Raw genomic sequence first — 19,699 nt, forward strand, 5'->3', positions numbered from 1 at the left:
GACTAGGTATTGTGAGCAACCCACAGCCTTAAAAAACTTCCAGTATACACTTAACTCCGGTAGATCATATCATAGAGGAAAACCACCAGCCGAATAATATTGAAACTGATTTCAAGGTTCTCAGAGAAGGCAATAGTTTCTAGGAAAAATTTACAATAGAGGTTGACAAACGCACACAGTAAACAATAATACACTGGTGAGAAAGTTTTGAGCGAATACAGAACACTGTGCATCAAAACACTGTTTGATACACTTAATGAATTATAAAAAGACACTTCCCTAAAGAAACTACATCTACATTTATACTCCGCAAGCCACCCAACGGTGTGTGGCGGAGGGCACTTTACGTGCCACTGTCATTACCTCCCTTTTCTGTTCTAGTCGTGTATGGTTCGCGGGAAGAAAGACTGCCGGAAAGCCTCCGTGCGCGCTCGAATCTCTCTAAGTTACATTCGTGATCTCCTCGGGAGGTGTAAGTAGGGGGAAGTAATATGTTCGATACCTCATCCAGAAACGCACCCTCTCGAAACCTGGCGAGCAAGCTGCACCGCGATGCAGAGCGCCTCTCTTGCAGAGTCTGCCACTTGAGTTTGCTAAACATCTCCGTAACACTATCACGGTTACCAAATAACCCTGTGACGAAACGCGCCGCTCTTCTTTGGATCTTCTCTATCTCCTCCGTCAACCCGATCTGGTACGGATCAAACACTGATGAGCAACACTCAAGTATAGGTCGAACGAGTGTTTTGTAAGCCACCTCCTTTGTTGATGGACTACAGTTTCTAAGGACTCTCCCAATGAATCTCAACCTGGTACCCGCCTGACCAACTATTAATTTTATATGATAATTCCACTTCAAATCGTTCCGCACGCATACTCCCAGATATTTTACAGAAGTAACTGCTACCAGTGTGTGTTCCGCTGTCATATAATCATACAATAAAGGATCCTTCTTTCTATATATTCGTGATACATTACATTTGTCTATGTTAAGGGTCAGTTGCCGCTCCCTGCACCAAGTGCCTATCCCCTGCAGATCTTCCTGCATTTCGCTGCAATTTTCTAATGCTGCAACTTCTCTGTATACTACAGCATCAACCGCGAAAAGCCGAATGGAACTTCCGACACTATCTACTATGTCATTTATATATATATTGTGAAAAGCAATGGTCCCATAACACTCCCCTGTGGCACGCCAGAGGATACTTTAAAGTCTGTAGACGTTTCTCCATTGATAACAACATGCTGTGTTCTGTTTGCTAAAAATTCTTAAATCTAGTCACACGGCTGGTCTGATATTCCGTAGGCTCTTACTTCGTTTATTAGGCGACAGTGCGGAACTGTATCGAACGCCTTCCGGAAGTCAAGGAAAATAGCATCTACCTGGGAGCCTGTATCTAATATTTTCTGGGTCTCATGAATAAATAAAGCGAGTTGGGTCTCACACGATCGCTGTTTCCGGAATCCATGTTGATTCCTACAGAGTAGATTCTGGGTTTCCAAAAACGACATGATACTCGAGCAAAAAACATGTTCTAAAATTCTACAACAGATCGACGTCATAGATATAGGTCTACAGTTTTGCGCATCTGCTCGACTACCCTTCTTGAAGACTGGGGCTACCTTTGTTTTTTTCGAATCATTTGGAACCTTCCGTTCCTCTAGAGACTTGCGGTACACGGCTGTTAGAAGGGGGTTGAATTTAAACATCTTCGAATTCCCAGAAACAATCCCCCCCCCTCTCCCTCCCCCCCACTATCATTACATACACAAACGCATACGCACATGCACGCACATCAAAAAACACTTCTTAGACATAAGTTCAAAATAGAGACGCAATGAAGAAGAGACAAGGCAACGGCCATACACAAGGCAACGGCCATACACAAGGCAACGGCCATACACAAGGCAACGGCCATACACAAGGCAACGGCCATACACAAGGCAACGGCCATACACAAGGCAACGGCCATACACAAGGCAACGGCCATACACAAGGCAACGGCCATACACAAGGCAACGGCCATACACAAGGCAACGGCCATACACAAGGCAACGGCCATACACAAGGCAACGGCCATACACAAGGCAACGGCCATACACAAGGCAACGGCCATACACAAGGCAACGGCCATACACAAGGCAACGGCCATAAACAAGGCAACGGCCATAAACAAGGCAACGGCCATAAACAAGGCAACGGCCATAAACAAGGCAATGAAGAGAAACAAAGCAATGAAGAGAAACAAAGCAATGAAGAGAAACAAAGCAATGAAGAGAAACAAAGCAATGAAGAGAAACAAAGCAATGAAGAGAAACAAAGCAATGAAGAGAAACAAAGCAATGAAGAGAAACAAAGCAATGAAGAGAAACAAAGCAATGAACAGAAACAAAGAAACGAACAAGTGAGTGGCTAAAAGAACATGGCGTCTTGCTATGATTACGGGGACGTAAGCCTTTTCCCTGATGTCACAGTCTGAGGATTGTGTGGAAAACAGGTGAAGGTGAAGCTTAAAAGTGTATGGGAAAAACTATGATTAAAAAAAACACCGAAGAATGACAACTCAGTATAAAGCTGAGGTTCAGGACATACACGACCACTATTCACGAAAAAGTATTTTCAAAATAAAAAATTCTTTACGACTACTTTGTTGATGAATTGCTGTCAAACAATAAAAGCTAACCTGTAGGAACGCAATTTCAGAGGCAACGCAGCTTCAGCTGAGCAATGGGAAAAAAAAGGTCTATAGCTCTTAGTTTTTAGGCCTATAATAGAAAATCAACCAAACACATTGTATAATGTTTTGCAGAAATAAATCGAGACCCACAGAAAATGATACAGAGTTGTTGAAACACATCTAGGTAAATAAAGACATGCATTGTGTTTCACACAATACATTTGACTGCTTACTGATTGCAGATTTTTAAATCAACCCTTCACATAGGTTTGCTGTGTATTGATATAGAATACTTACTTTCTTGGTTTCATATTATACTGCAGTTTTCCGATTGAACGAAGACTTAAGACCGAAGCTGTATCATCACACAAGGCGAATTTCCTGAGTCAGTGTGTCTACAAATAAAATATTGATACTTGGTGTCTGTTCTGTAGGAGATGTCTGGCAGAATAGGCACCATTGGTGGGAGAGTGGCTGAGAAGAAATTATACTACGACAAATCACGACTGCAGCCGCTTACAGGCATTGAAATAAATCGATGGTGAATGTTGAAAATCTGTGCAAGACTAGCACTCGAACAAATAAAGAGGTCAAAAACGGAAAATCTCCTATTCCTAATTTTTGCTGTCCTCCCCACCACATAAAGAGGAAATGTTTTATTGTTTGTGATTATATATCTGTTCGCTCTAATTACGGCAGAAAAAACTGCATTCGAAGGACGCCGCAGTGTCTCGAGCCACAGAACGCTGATGTATTCTGTAAGTTCACAGCAGCCGAGTGATGTGGAGTTATTGATATCGCTACTGAACAGAGAGGAGGACATATCGCCAGTGCCGCACGTCGTCAGCGGCGAAGGCCTCCGTCGGCTTCATTCGTAGTGACGGCTGTCCAACAGAGTTCCGATGCAATACATCAAGCACGAACTGCCAGGGGCAGCGGTCAATCGCAATGACTGCCCTCTCCTCTCCCCACCACATACAGGAGGCCGTAATTATTTTCCCGTCTTTGCCTCTCACAAGCTAAGCAAAATAACTACGCTCCAAACAAAAAGGCCTACAGGTTTAAAGCCCATTCGAATCTTTCTTTAAGTCTTGCGGAGACATTGTAAGAAGGAAAATCTAAATCGCTGCTATGTTTAAAGCATTTGGTGATTTTTGTTTGGTTTGTGATAGGCTTATTTCGACTAAGCACCATTTTCTTGCTGCCTGCGAATAATACATGGTTTGGTTGACATTTGATTCTACGCTTATGTATAACTGTTAACAATATTGGGTGATTGTACAATAGTACTTGCTTCTAGCTGCTTTTGACGTCTATGATACATCGATTGGTGCTGTCACTGTCTAATGATTTGATTGTTGCCACTTATAGATGGCGTGATTATACGATAATGGCAGCTATACCGCCATATCTCGATCATTGATCTTGTTGTAGAGGAAATGTTTTGTTGACTATGGCCTTTTTGGTCTGTTAAGTAGTTTTTGTACTTTGGACAGCTTCTTTGACAAAACAAGAGCGATGTAGAGTCACCGGAAAGAACCCGCCCACACATTCCACCACGAAGATCTTGAACCAGAACTTTCATTACACGAAGGAACCTGATGAAGGAAGTACAAATAAAAAGATTAATATGAAAAGAGACGATAATTTCAAGCAATGTTATGTTGCAACCGAAAGTGACTGGTTTCACATTGCAACCAACTTTTATCACGATAAAATTCTGCTAGTGATGAGCAAAGTGCCTACTGTGTGAAGCTGTCTGTTACATACAGAATGAGGGCTTGAAATTAATCTTTGATTTACAAAAATAAGGATAATTTAGTAAAATTACTTCGCATTTCCCACTACTGTTCGTCTACTGCGGAAATCGAAGAGCATCACAGCTCAGCACTAACGGAAATTCGAAAGGAAGGAAGATTGAGGTTTAACGTCCCGTCGAGACCGCAGTGATTAGAGACGGAGCGCAAGCTCGAATAGTGAAATTTTGGGGAAGGAAATCACTGTGCCCTTTTCAAAGGAACCACTTCAGTATCTGCCTGGAGCATTTTAGGGAAATCACTGAAAATGTAAATCAGAATAAACGAAGAGGAATTTGAACCGTAGTCCTCCCGAATGGAAGTCCAGTTTGCTAACCACTGTGCCACCTCGCTCGGTACGAAAAGTCAGCTTTGATCACCGTTTCATCAGAAGACCCGTGAATGTGAACTTATGTTTTGGAAGGTAATTCGATGTAGGAGGTCGATGAAATGTGGTGTAGACGTTTCTGAAGGACTTTAGATTGTAGCAGTCGCACCTGATACCCCAACCTTGCCAGTAGTGCTAATGCCTAACTATTCGCGAGCTTACGGTCCAGCACACAATTTCAATCTTCCAGGATGTTTCACATCAGCGCACACTCCGCTGAAGACTGAAAATTCGCCGCGCGGAGTGGCCGCGCCGTTAAAGGCGTCATGTCACGGATTGCACGGCCCCTCCCGCTGGAGGTTCGAGTCCTCCCTCGGGCATGAGTGTGTGTGTGTGTGTGTGTGTGTGTGTGTGTGTGTGTGTGTGTGTGTGTGTTAGCGTAAGTTAGTTTAAATAGTGTGTAAGGCTAGGGATTGATGACCTCAGCAGTTTGGTCCCTTAGAAATTCACACACATTTGGACATTTGTAGACTGAAAATTCATTCTACATCTACATGATTACTCTGCAATTCACATTTAAGTGCTTCGCTGAGGGTTCATCGAACCACAATCATACTATCTGTCTACCATTCCACTCCCGAACTGCGCTGGGAAAACGAACACCTAAACCTTTCTGTTCGAGCTCTGATTTCTCTTACTTTATTTTGATCATCATTCCTAGCTATGTAGGTTGGGCTCAACAAAATATTTTCGCATTCGGAAGAGAAAGTTGGTGACTGAAATTTGATAAATAGATCTCGCCGCGACGAGAAACGCCTTTGCTTTAATGACTTCCATCCCAACTCGCGTATCATATCTGCCGCACACTCTCCCCTATTACATGATGATACAAAAAGAGCTGCCCTTTTTTGCACCCTTTCGGTGTCCTCCGTCAATCCCACCTGGTAAGGAACCCACACCGCGCAGCAATATTCTAACAGAGGACGAACGTGTGTAGTGTAAGCTGTCTCTTTAGTGGACTTGTTGCATCTTCTAAGTGTCCTACCAATGAAACGCAACCTTCGGCTCGCCTTCCCCACAATATTGTCTACGTGGTCTTTCCAAATGAAGTTGTTCGTAATTTTTACACCCAGGTACTTAGCTGAATTGACAGCCTTGAGAATTGTACTATTTATCGAGTAATCGAATTCCAACGGATTTCTTTTGGAACTCATGTTGACCACCTCGCACTTTTCATTATTTAGCGTCAACTGCCACCTGCCACATCATACAGCAATCTTTTCTAAATCGCTTTGGAACTGATACTGGTCTTCGGATGACCTTACTTGACGGTAAATTACAGCATCATCTGCTAACAACCTAAGAGAACTGCTCAGATTGTCACCCAGGTCATTTATATAGATCAGGAACAGCAGAGGTCCCAGGACGCTTCCCTGGAGAAGACGAACAACAGCAGAATAAACCTAGTCTTTTAACTAGACTCAATTTCTGGATTTAAAACTTCGTGGTTTTTTTTAGTTATTATTGTTAAAAGTTTTTAAACCGTTTCCGTAGACAAGGTTGTCCACGTGGTGCCAGAGGCACAGACTGCGTAAGCTTTACTTAGGCTAATTTCACCGTGGCAGAATGACGGGCCAAACAATGAAGAAAATGGGCCGAGCGCCGTGTTGACACTCTAGAAATTTCCCCCTCTTTCACTGATAAAGCGTCTCTTCAAACTCGGCCGTCGCGCCAAGCTACTGAGGGGGTTGGCTTTTGAGGCTTTACGGGGGGATTGTGAGCTGCGCGGCTGCATATTCAGCAGGGGGCGTTCAGCTGCCCGAGGCGGAATAATTGCGTCGCGAGGTCGGCGCCGGCCAGATAGGCGACCGACGGCCCTTTCATTACGCCGTTACCCGCAGTTGAACAGAGCCCCGCCCCCCTTTCTCTCTCTCTCTCTCTCTCTCTCTCTCTCTCTCTCTCTCTCTCTGTGTGTGTGTGTGTGTGTGTGTGTGTGTGTGTGTGTGTGTGTGTTTGTGTGTTTTGGCTGTCCCTGGTGGAGGAATTTCACGAGCGTCACTATGATAACATATAGCGCTGGTGTTTTGCAACCGGTCTGAAAGTAGTCAAAAATGAATTATCACATTTTAGGAAAAATTCCCGTATCTATTGCGCAGTTTGCATGACAGAAACTACAGCTCAAATTTAACAAACTCAATTTGTAAAAGAGTCCCACTGAAATGTAATTGCCGTGTTTAATGTACACACGCCTTCCACATCTATTTGGCACTGACGACGGTATGGACAATGTCGCAACGATTGTCATATGACTGGAGTATCTTTTCTGAGCTAGCGGGAAGTAGCTCACGTATCAACATGTTCTCCCGGCTGGACTACAGCTAATGTCACCGAGCGAAGTGGCACACTGGACTCGCATGCTAGAGCACGACAGTTCAATCCCCCGTCAAGCAATGTGTATTTATATTTCCCGTGAATACCCTAAATCTCTTAAGGTGGCTGCTGGGATGGTTCCTTTGAAATGGCTCCGCCGGTTCCCTCCCTCTCCTCCTCCGGTCCAAATTTTGAGTCCGCCTCTAATGGCCGCGCTGTTGGCGGGACGTTAAACCTTGAGTTTGCTTTCTTATTTTAATTCACAGAGTTAATATTCAAATCAGGCTAACTGATACAGAGCAGAGTTCTGACTGCAGAGAAAAATAATGTAGGCGACAAGTGAAACTGAAATTCGCCAGTTTATTTCTCTTTGCAATAATTCGGCGTTGATCGGACAATGTTACCAGAATCAAAAAAGACGAATATGTCCTGACATGAGTTAGTTTCGACATATCCAGGAACTTCAAGGACATTTAAATCAAAACATCTTGACATATACTTGTTAGTATTAGTACCCATTTCATATAATATAGTGCATCATGCCACTTCAAGCAACATGATACATGTCATGTCGTGTAACATAACATATGCCATCATGTCATCCGATACGGCATTTGTCATACTGTGTGCAATATGGCGCAACGTTAAAGTTTAGGATGTATGCATCCCCCTCTGGGATACTTTCTATTATAGATGCACCCACACTACCGGACACTTCCTATTATAGATGCATCCCACTTTCTTGTTCCTACATCTTCCACCTAGCATGAAACAGGGGAAGGGTTTGGGGGAGAAATCGTCACCTCGCGGAAGAAATCAACATGCTCCCCAACCCCCCTCCCCCACAACCCCCACCCCCCAGAACAAACCCAATCATAGAAATTATATCCCTACAGAAAAATGTTTTAGCTATTACATGTCTGCTCTTCAATCACATGACATTATATATTCTTTCTATGGCTGGCGAATCTTCTGGATTTTGGGCACAGCCTATAAATTGCAGGATGAAAGTGTGACAACAACTTGCAGCTAAGAGAGCTGAGGAAGCAAGGTTAACTCGGAAAAAAGGCGAATTTATCAGGATGTTTTGATTTAAATGTGTTTGAAGCTGCCAAATAAGTCGAAAAGCTAGTTCCCTCCTTTTACATCCCAAACTCAGCCCAGGACATATTCGCCTTTATTGTGCTATGATAGTACATTTCCAACTTTTACACTACCACAATTTTGACATTAGCTTGTCAACCGATGTAGATTTTTGTTGATTCGGGCGATGACTAATCAGGTATAGGTTTTTTTTATTGTCTTTCGAACCATGTTGCATATCTAGCGGCAACGGATAAAGTTTTCAGAAAACAACACGATGACCATTAGTTACAAGTATTTACCGACCATCTTATAAAATTTGAACCACTCGCATACGTTTGAAACACAGAAGGAGCCCGCTTCAAAAACGTGTCAGAAAAACATGTTTTTGCACGTAAAATCCGAAAGGTGCACGTACAGATGGTGCCATTAGCTGAGCATTAATTTCAGCGAAATTAAAATCTTTTTCAAATGGATTTAATATAATAGATTCCACAATATACCTAGGCGCACGCTCCGGTTCGTCCTTCAAACTTTGCATAATATACTGCAACATAGTTACAGCAAGGCAGATGGTCGAATGGCTTCACAAATAGCCGGCCTAAAACAAAAACTTTATACTCCTGTGTCTTTGAATAAATATAGCTTTCATCACGTTTTGCTGATGTCATTCTGCCTTTCTTTAAATACACACATCTAAAATAGTATTGCATTACACCAGTTCCCAGAACTCCTGAGGATAGATGTTGACTGCGGATATGGTATCACAAACACAGTCCCCCTGACTATTCAGAGATGTACTAAACCCGCCCAAAGATGTAAACAAGCACGCATGAGCAGCGCCTATTAGAGGGAGTCCATCAGCCGATCAGTTACAGTCATTCCACCAGGAAGGAGGCACACTGCTCGTATTTTCTGTAGTTAAACCTTGCCTAGACGGTCAATACCGCGGTTGGATCGCATCCGCTTTGTTACTTTGTGCCAGGAAGGGCTCTCAACACTGGAAGTGTCCAGGAGTCTCGGAGTGAACCAAAGCGAGGTTGTTTGGACCTGGTGGAGATAGAGAGAGACAGAAATTGCCGATTACATGCCTCTACCAGGCAGCCCAAGGGCTACTACTGCAGAGGAAGACCGCTACCTATAGATTATGGATTGGAGGAACCCTGACAGCAACGCCACCATGTTGAATAATGCTTTTCGTGCAGCCACAGGACGTTGTGTTACGACTCAACCTGTGCGCGATAGGCTACATGTTGCGCAACTTCACTCCCGACGTCCCTGGCGAGGTCCATCTTTGCAACCACGACACCACGCAACATGGCAGAGATGGGCCCAATACTATGCTGAATGGACCGCTCAGGTTTGGCATCACGTTCTCTTCATCGATAAGTGTCGCATATACCTTCAACCAGACAATCGTCGGTGACATGTTTGGAGGCAACTTGGTCAGGCTAACGCCTTAGACACACTGTCCAGCGAGTGCAGCAAGGTGGAATTTCCCTGTTGTTTTGGGGTGGCATTTTGTGGGGTCGACGTACAACACTGGTGGTCATGGAAGGCGCCGTAACGGCTGTACGATACCTGAACGCCATCCTCCGACCGATAGTGCAACCATATCGACAGCGTATTGGCGACGCATTCGTCTTCATGGGCGACAGTTCGCGCCCCCATCGTGCACATCTTGTGAATTACTTTCTTCAGGATAACGACATCGCTCGATTAGGATGGCCAGCATGTTCTCCAGACATGAACCCTATCGAATATGCCTGGGATAAATTGAAAAGGGCAATTTATGGACGATGTTACACACCAACCACTCTGAGGGATCTACGCCGAACCGCCGTTGACGAATGGGACAATCTGGACCAACAATGCCTGATGAACTTGTGGATAGTATGCCACGGTGAATACAGGCATGTATCAATGCAAGATTACGTGCTACTGGGTTTAGAGGTACCGGTGTATACAGCAATCTCGACGACCATAAAGGTCATCGCTGTATGGTGGTACAACATGGAATGTGTGGCTTTCAAGAGCAATAAAAAGGGCGGAAATGATCTTTATGTTCATCTCTGTTCCAATTTTCTGTACAGGTTCCGGAACTCTCGGATCAGAGGTGTTGCCAAACTTTTTTTTGATGTGTGTATATTGAAAACATATGAAAGTGGAAATCCAGCTGAAGCAATTTATCTGCCTTACAAGTCGCTGATATAGCAAAAATTATTGCTTAACAACGTGCAATATATATTATTTTCTACCGCGGTGGAAGGACTCCTGCGGCTAACGAAAGCGGTGTGATAGTACAGAGCTATATTACATAATTCCACGGTGTGAAGTACGACTTCTGAAAGTGGTTCAGCATTGGCGTGTCATTTAGAGCGAGGTGGTGTTTTCACGCAAAATGCTGTCGCACGTTCCCTATTTCTGGCTAACGTTAACGAATGTAGCGGCTTTTTTTCCATTTTGCTCTCTGAGGTTGTGCCAGCATTCTGAGAGTACCCATTTAAAGAGACCTAGCCTGATACTGGCGCTACAGGTTTCCTATGATGCAAGGGGTGCTTTTCATACCGTTAGTGTGCAAACAATGGTGTAAGAGGTGGACAAAAGTAGGAAAACACCAAAAGCACAGTACGTTACTACGCGTAGTGCGGTGTAGGAAAACCATTGCCGTCCAAAACAGCTTCCACTCATCTCAGAGCGGATAAATATCCATCACTTTTTCAAGGGAATCTTGAACCATTGTTCCTGCAAAATATTGGCTAATTCAGGTAAGGATCATGGAGGTGGATAGCATGCATCCTTCCCTCCAAAGTAGGCCACAAATTCTCGATAATGTTGAGATCTGCTGACTCTGGTGAGCAGGATGGATGCGACAATTCATCCTAGTGATCATAAAACCAGTCCAGGCCGATGGGAGCTGTGTAAACAGGGACCTTCTTGTCTTTAAACACAGCATCAAGCATTGGGACCATAACGATCACTTAATCCTTGGAAATAATGTGACCTCTCAGAGTAGCAAGGGTCCATGGAAGATCATTATATCGCTGCTCAAATCATCACAGTTCCCCTCCGTGTGTCACTACTGGGAGGTAAACTCGACCAGAAGTTGGAAACAGAGTGAAACAAGACCGATCCGCCCAAGTGACAATCTTGCATTCCATTAGAGCCGAGATTTTATGGCTTCAGCGCTACGTTTCGCTGTTACAGGCGTTTGCATCATTAATGTGCAGTTTTGGAATTTCAGCTCGCGCTGAAATTCCTTCCTGTGGAGCTCCCTTCCTGTTCTTTTGCCGCTGACGGAGATTCGCGAGTGCGACATTGAACACGGCAGTGACTTTTGCAGTTCTCTTATGTTTCGTCAGTCCTCTCGGTGACCGTCTGCCGCGATCGCTCAACACACACACTCGTCCGCGTTTCGACTTAGCGGATGGTGTTCTTGCGTTTTCCCAGTCTTCGATACGATGGCTTTTGAAACGCTACGCATTTCGGGTCCCTTTGTTACGGAAGCACGCACCAAGCACCAAAAATTTTCCCACGTTCAAAGTCAATGAGGCCCGACATAATGCACTTGCAGTTACAGAGAACACTGTTCTGACCACGACCGACACTTGCAACGTAATGAGGACACCGCACAGCTGCCGTTTGTGGTCTAATAGAGCAGTGCAACCAGCAGTCTTGGCTACCATCTGACTATCTTCAAGCGTGCATTTCTCTCGTTGTTTCCTTATTTTTCCCAATCCTGGTAACTGTCAGTATGCTGTACAGTCTAGAGATATATAACTGCCGAAAGCTGGGGCAGCGGCAATAGGAGTGAGGTTTCTCAAGCAATGGACTTTTATACAACCAGTAAGCACTGGGAGCTTCTCCGGGCATACGAATTAGGAGTGTGCCGTGGGTTTGCGCTGGGTGAAGTTCCGAGTTCTTGAAACTCCCGCGAGGCGAGAAGCAAGGACACCAGTTTTACGGGAATTCTACTATTTCCTTGAAAATAGAATGTCGTTGTCCGGAGGAACTGAAGATTTACGACTCTGGGAGGGGGGAATGGCAGGTCTGTTTTAATTGAAGAGCCGTTTATGAGAGAATTGGACGCAGCAAGTGGTCTAGGTTCAAAATGGCTCTGAGCACTATGGAACTTAACATCTGAGGTCATCGGTCCCCTAGAACTTACAACTACCTAAACCTAACTAACTTAAGGACATCACACAAATCCATGCCTGAGGCCGCATTCAAACCTGCGACGGCAGCAGCAGCGCGGTTCCGAACCGAAGCGCCTAGAACCGCTCGGCCACAAGGACCAGCCCCGTCGTCTATGGGTTAATGTCGCTGTCCCGGGATAGATTCACGCCCGGGTCGGAGGTTTTCTTCGCTCGGGGACAGGGTGTTAGTGGTATCCTAATCGTTTCATCTCTCCATCATAAAGAGACGGAGTCGCCGAACAGGCATCAAATAGACTTGTTACAGTCGGCTGTGCAACCGCAGATGGAGTCTCCTGGCCAATAATGTTAGATTTGATTGATTGTCGACTGTTACCAGTAGACGGTTACATGGAGACAGCAAGCGGCGCTTGACTCAGCTAGCATTGTACGGTGCGTCGGATTTTATGAATTGCGGTCAGACAGAAATACCGCTCGAACGAACAGTGCAGAGATAAGCATTAATTAGCCGTGTCGGACGGATCACGGTGAGGCTGCCAACTCTTATTTAATGAACGTGGAAGTAGACGACGTGCATCCGGGTAGGCGTCATAAACTTTCTTTTTCTGTTTGCGCGGTATAGCGCCATCGCGTGCGTCGCACCTAATCACGATCGCGTGGAGAATAGCTGCATGCGTTTCTCCTTCAAACCCGCGAAGGATGGCGAAATTTCAGTGGTAAAGACCCAACTATTTCGTCTTCTGGTTGTAGATGAATTTCGGGCATTTCTGCACCTAGATAAGAACCACTTGATAGATTTATTTTGGAAGATAGTCCTTTGTAATTTCTTCCTTTCAATTCTAAGAGTTTTAATTTTATTTCCTATTTTTTATTACAGTACCCAGTTAAGCATCAGTGGAGAATCTCAATGACTTTATGCAACAAGCTGCCCAAAGATTAGGCTCTTCTACCAAGTGACTCAAAGTCGTGTGGAGGTGCCCAAATATGTGCAATGTATGCGCAAGCAGCGCAGAGAATCAGCAACGAGGAGAGAACAGCAATATTTTCCTTACCGCTCAAGGGGTAAAAACAACTGTTCACGTTGCGCTAGAACTTTCCATCAGTCTCCTCTAAATGCGTTCCGATGCATTTCTCGATATCTTGGGCGAAATACTTAAAATTACCACTGCCAACTGTGCTTGATGAACCTTCAAATTTTTTCTTTACAATCGTAATACTACTCCAAGTAGGTTTTGCTTCATGCGCTGGTGTTCATTAGAATCACATTTTTCCTTTCCTGTTCACTACCTGGAGGTGATTCCTCGGTTGAAACCGTAAGACAACGCTTCGAACATTCTCAGTACTTATTGTACGTACATAGCTTGAGATGTGAAGCTGTTTTCGTCATGCACAGCACGTGAAGTTATTTTAGACAGCAATGTCCCTTCTCCGAGAGAACATTTACAAGTTTACTAGCTACTCTCATCAGGAGATCGTCCACTGCTAGACTATAACGATGTGAGACTATAACCATGTGCCCCACTAAGACTCTAAAGCGAGTCGTGTAACCCTCTTGGACCGTGCTCTCTGAGTGTAGTGTTTTCTACTGACAACCAGCTCCTCATTCCGCCAAAACGCTTCTGAGCAACAAATCCGTCTCCAAAAAACGTATGTCTTTGCTGTAGCCTTTATTGAAAGCCTAATGCAGTCTTACTTGAGATTTGTGCTGCTATATGATATGATCGTATTACTTTCTAGAGATTTCGAGATCAATGGCTCAGATTTTTTATGGAGAATTCGTATGAACCATTCTCCCGCAGAAAAAAAAAGTTACTTCGATGTGTGTCCTCAGAGTCTCTTCGTGGTGGTATGACTGAATAAAATCTTCTGTTTTTAAGCCACGCCAGTACCAGTAAAACACTCAAGACTTCGATGGCTATCTGCACCATCGTCGTCAATAATAGAAACTACTGGCTCGCTCGCTCACTCAGATCAACTCAGCAGAATCGCACTTCTAAACCTGTTAACTGGTACAAACGAAAATTGCATCTTCTACTGAAATCCGCTATTGTGGAGTTTTACTGATTGCTAGTATTATAATGACCGAGAGCCCACAGGGCTGTTACTATTTTGTTTTGGCTGTACCAGGTACATTCAAGCTAAAATGATGCCAAAATAATTATCGGTTGCATGAGGTACTACAACTTGTTTGAAATAGAGACTGTTAAGCAGAAGGGACTGACTGCTATAAACAAGCCGTTAAATTACAGCATACGGCAAAGTTGTGTATTTCATTGCAGTTCTCAGACAGCAAGACGCCATAATAATGGATTCTAGAAGAAATTGCAGTTCTCGTTTGTACGTAAATACCCAATTACTAATTAACCTGTTTACAAACTAAGTTCGTCTGCTGTGCTCAGGCCTACACTCATGACGTAAGCGCCACGGCTTACCTTTTTCGTGAACCGAGCGGCCCGAGGGGCCGCCGCCAGGTTTGAGACTGCTCCCCCACCCCCGTGCGCGCGTCAACCATCCGTCTTCACACCCACGCCCTGTTAAGTGTTACCCCTGGCCTCTGTTGAAATTGTTGTTTATTCTAATCTCAGCTGCCTTCTTTAAACAGAATCCCAGTATACTGACCCATGAGCCAAGTCTCTGGTCTTTTCAGACAGTGTTATGCGTCCGTTTTGCAGACAATGCTCGCCTATGGCCGACTTCTCAAACTCCCTTTGTTTAATATGTCGCTTGTGGTGGTACAACGCTCTACAACAGTGCGAATAGTTCGACCAATATACCGGATGATCAAAAAGTCAGTATAAATTTGAAAACTGAATAAATCACGGAATAATGTAGATAGGGAGGTACAAATTGACACACATGCTTCGAATGACATGTGGTTTTGTTAGAACCAAAAAAATACAAAAGTTCAAAAAATGTCCGACAGATGCCGCTTCATCTGATCAGAATAGCAATAATTAGCATAACAAAGTAAGACAAAGCAAAGATGATGTTCTTTACAGGAAATGCTCAATATGTTCACCTTCATTCCTCAATAATAGCTGTAGTCTAGGAATAATAATGTGAACAGCACTGTAAAGCATGTCCGGAGTTATGGTGAGTCACTGGCGTCGGATGTTGTCTTTCAGCACCCCTAGAGATTTCGGTCGATCACGATACACTTGCGACTTCAGGTAACCTGAAAGCCAGTATCCGCACGGCTCAAATGGCTCTGAGCACTATGGGACTTAACTGCTGTGGCCATCAGTCCCCTAGAACTTAGAACTACTTAAACCTAACTAACCTAAGGACATCACACACATCCATGGCCGAGGCAGGATTCGAACCTGCGACCGTAGCGGTCACGCGGTTCCAGACTGTAGCGCCTTTAACCGCACGGCCACTCCGGCTGGCTAACCGCACGGACTGAGGTCTGGGGACCTGGGAGGCCAAGCATGACGAAAGTGGCGGCTGAGCACACGATCATCACCAAATGACGCGCGCGGGAGATCTTTCACGCGTTTAGCAATATGGGGTGGTTCTAATAAAACCCCATGTTATTCCAAGCATGTGTGTCAATTTTTACCTCTCTATCTACATTATTCCGTGGTTTATTAAGTTTTCAAATTTATACTGACTTTTTGATCACCCAGTAGATGCTGCCTTATTCGCAAGGGACACCACACAGAACGGGTACACGAAAAACAATGCTGTCTTTAACAGGACGCAGCATACCTCGTATCTTGTGGGCGGTTCGGAATACTGGACTCAACCTATCTTTCTGCAGCACATGTCCTAACTTGCTGCGCGTTTCCCACAGTATGGCAGGAAAGAGCCGACTTTGATTCTTCTGCCAATTCACAAGTCGTCTTTCTCTGGTGTCACCTGAAAGCGTTTTTAATGTCTCCCTTACTGCAACCATTCTCTCCGGACATGTCTCTGAAATGCTGCGATTCAGACTGTAGGTGGTCGTCGTCAGAAATAATCTTTGCTCTGCTTTCTAGAGTGTTCAGGAGCACTTTCTTGTGTACCGGATGGTGAAAACTATCGGCGTTCAAGTACGCATGTACTTTGGCTTCCGGTACACTGAATTACCAGGCCGGCCTCCTGCCTTCCGCTCAACTAAAGACGGTAGCCCACCATCCTCCTTCATCTCAACAGCAAATTCATTGTCGCTATGGACACCGTTCTTGTATCGACGAACTGTTGCAGTGCATTTTTACCGCGAGGCCGTAACAGGAAAGTGTCATCGACGTACCATGGGAAGCAAGACGGATCTAACGCCGCAGATCTCTCAGCTTTCTCCTCAGAGGATGCGATATGAAAAAATTCACGACTGCAGGAGACAGTGGCGATCTGATCGCTGTGCCACGAGTCACTTCATAATATTCATCGCGGTACAAGACGTGCATTCTCGGCAGAACATGATGGAACAACTCTCACATTTTTGGCCTCGTACTTCATGTCTGTATCTATGCCACGCTCTGAACTATTATAAACTGTGTGGTAGAGGCGACGTTTTCTTCGAATATCAGGCACTTCATAGTTTTCTTCATTTCTTATACGCCCTTACACCACTGAGACTGAAACGATACTTCTCGACAGTATGTCGGAGCTTCCTTAGTGCCTGGCAACGACCAAATCACGCCTGCCACAGAGTTTACAAACTCAAAAAACACGCGACGTATTACTCCGTGGACTTGCTCGAAAACGTTTTATTGGTGGACCTGGATTATTTCTGTGCACTCGTGTCATGAAACACCACCTCCACGTGGCAGGCGTCCTCCATCCACCTAGCAAATTCTCGCTCGTTAAGTCGCGCCCTTTTTAACAAAAACCGAAAAGCAACTAATGATAAGTGACGTTCGCTCACTCCCGACTTCCAACACAACAGCTTTAAAACCTCATCTTCCCACTGGGCGGGCGACTCCTTATCTGTAGTCGGCCGCTGTGGCCGAGCGGTTCTAGGCGCTTCAGTACGAAACCGTGCGCCTACTACTGTCCCAGGTTCGAATCCTGCCTCGGGTATCGATGTGTGTGATGGTTAGTCAGGTTTAAGTAGTTTTAAGTCTAGGGGACTGATGACCTCAGATGTTAAACCTCATAGTGCTTAGAGCCATTTGAACCATTTTTGAACTTCCCATTTGTCCTTGCGAGGGGACTGTCAGCGGGCAAATTATTTCGCGACACACCAAACTCCGCCGCGATATTATTTAAACAAGTAGATCTCCCGGCATATCAACCTTCAGAGCAGAGTTGAGGCACTTCAGTTGACCGTTTTCTGCTAACGTTCATACCATAGTGGTGACAAATGTTGCATATTGCTGTAACTTTAATACTGAAAGATGTGATCCAGAAATACGTCATGATGTTGGTACACTGGTTTCTTTGTAATGTAATTCTAGTAGAAACATTCTATGCTTCTACCGTGAAGGTGGTGCAAGTGCTGTCTTTGACAATCGTGTTACGTACAAACATTGTACTACTAGTGTGTTATTACGAGAGTTTTATTGCTTAAGGATGGTACGGACAAAAATAAAGTATGATCAGATACTCCGTATAATCACTCTAACGGAGCAGGAAATGAGACAGGTGGACGTCGGAGCGAATGTCGCTGTGAGTCAAAACGATGTCTCTAGAATTTGGAACAAGTTTCTGACAACAGAATGAGCTGAGGATTATCACAGAAGTGGACGAGGAAGAAAAGCAGCAGGTGTGCAGGACCGATATCCAGTCGATTACAATCCTCCTTTCTAACTGAGACCCAAAATGTATCGCAGACTGCCACCCTTATCAAGTTGGTTCAGCCATGTTTTGAGTGGCGCCATGTATGGCTGCAGGACACCCATTGTCAACTGTGTATGAATGCTGTGAACTATTGGGACGACATCCTAAGATGCACTACGCTTCCATTTGCTTTTGGTGAACATACTGGAGCGCGGTTCAAGCTGGTGGGCAACAAAACACGGCCCCATCGTCAGTTTTGTGAACACTTTCCTAGTGGAGCATAAAATCATTCGGTTTGATGGCTTCCATATTCTTCAGATCTCAGCTGCAATGAGAATGCATGGGCAATGCCAGAGATAGCGGTTTGCAATGGTCCTGTACCACTAGAGACCTTACAGGGCACCATAGAGGTCGCTTTGGAGAAGTGGGACAATATTCCACAAGCTTACCTGGGCAGTCTGGTAAAGGATATTTCCTAACCGCATTCAAAAGTGTCTCCAATACGAAGAGGGTCAGTTGGTTCCTAAACAATGTGTTGCACAGTATGACAGTGAGAAGAAACTAGTGTTTGCAGTTGAATCTTTTTTAAATTTTTTGTTTGTTCATCAAGTGGAAATGGTTTATCTTGCTTTTTTTCTTATAACTAACTGACAGAACAAAATCAGTGTTCTTTTTCTAATGTGTCCGCTATTGACAATAGCGTAATATCCAACATTTATTTTGACCATTGTCCTTGCTGCAAGGTGCTGCTTCGTGCCAACTTCCAAAGGGTATTAAACACCAGCGATACTGTTACTATGGAAACCTCTTGCCTTAGGAAAAAGCGGCGTAGGACCAGACTCACTATTTAGCTGGATTAATCGTGGGCCGGCACATTGTGTCTAGGCTAGAGAACTGTCCTCATCCCCAGAAACAGGAAATCTGGTGCTGGAGGGGGGGGGGGGGGGGTCACAATCGACCACCACTAACCAGGAACTGATATTTAACTTTGCCTCTCCTGATATGGGTCTCTCAAACTTGGCTAATATTCCAGTGGATGCTATACAAGTGTTGTAATACGTCTGTCGTACAGACAATCTGTACTTTCTCAATACCAGTCCAGTGGATCCAAGCCTGCCGTTTGCTTTGCCTGTAACTGAATTTATGTTGTCGTTTATCTTCTTGTCTCTATATGCACTCCAAGACGAAAAATAAAGACTCACAATGAAGAAATTACCCGAATGGGATGGAATTCGATAGATGTGATGTACATGAACAAAAAAGAAAAAAAATGTATTTTCAGTAACTGAGCAAGTCAATAACGCATTGGTTCATCTCTGGTCCTCATGGAAGCAGTTAACCATCCTGGCATTGACAGTTGTTGGATGTTCACCTGAGGGATATCGTGCCAATTTCTGTCTTATTGGCGCTTTCATCGGCAAAATCCAGAGCTGGTTGGAGGGCCCTGCGAATAATGCTTCAAACGTTCTCACTTGAGAAATCCTGCGAACTTACAGGCCAAGGTAGGGTCTGGCAAGCACGAAAATAAGCAGCAGAAAGTCTAGCCGTCTGCTGAAAGGCATTTCTGGCTGGAATGGAAGCCCAGGT

General features: G+C 44.6%; 1 protein-coding gene across 1 annotated transcript in view; it reads left to right on the plus strand.

Annotated features, from left to right (window-relative positions):
- The first annotated feature begins 1,838 nt into the window (after positions 1-1,838).
- LOC126335910 (anti-sigma-I factor RsgI-like) overlaps positions 1,839-19,699 on the plus strand; it is a 29,668-nt gene continuing 11,807 nt past the window's right edge. Inside the window, exon 1 of the mRNA XM_049999384.1 lies at positions 1,839-2,405. Within this exon, the coding sequence (XP_049855341.1) occupies positions 1,839-2,405 (567 nt within the window). The remainder of the gene's footprint in view (positions 2,406-19,699) is intronic.

This window comes from Schistocerca gregaria, chromosome 2 (genome assembly GCF_023897955.1).
Source record: "Schistocerca gregaria isolate iqSchGreg1 chromosome 2, iqSchGreg1.2, whole genome shotgun sequence".
NCBI classification, from domain to species: domain Eukaryota; kingdom Metazoa; phylum Arthropoda; class Insecta; order Orthoptera; family Acrididae; genus Schistocerca; species Schistocerca gregaria.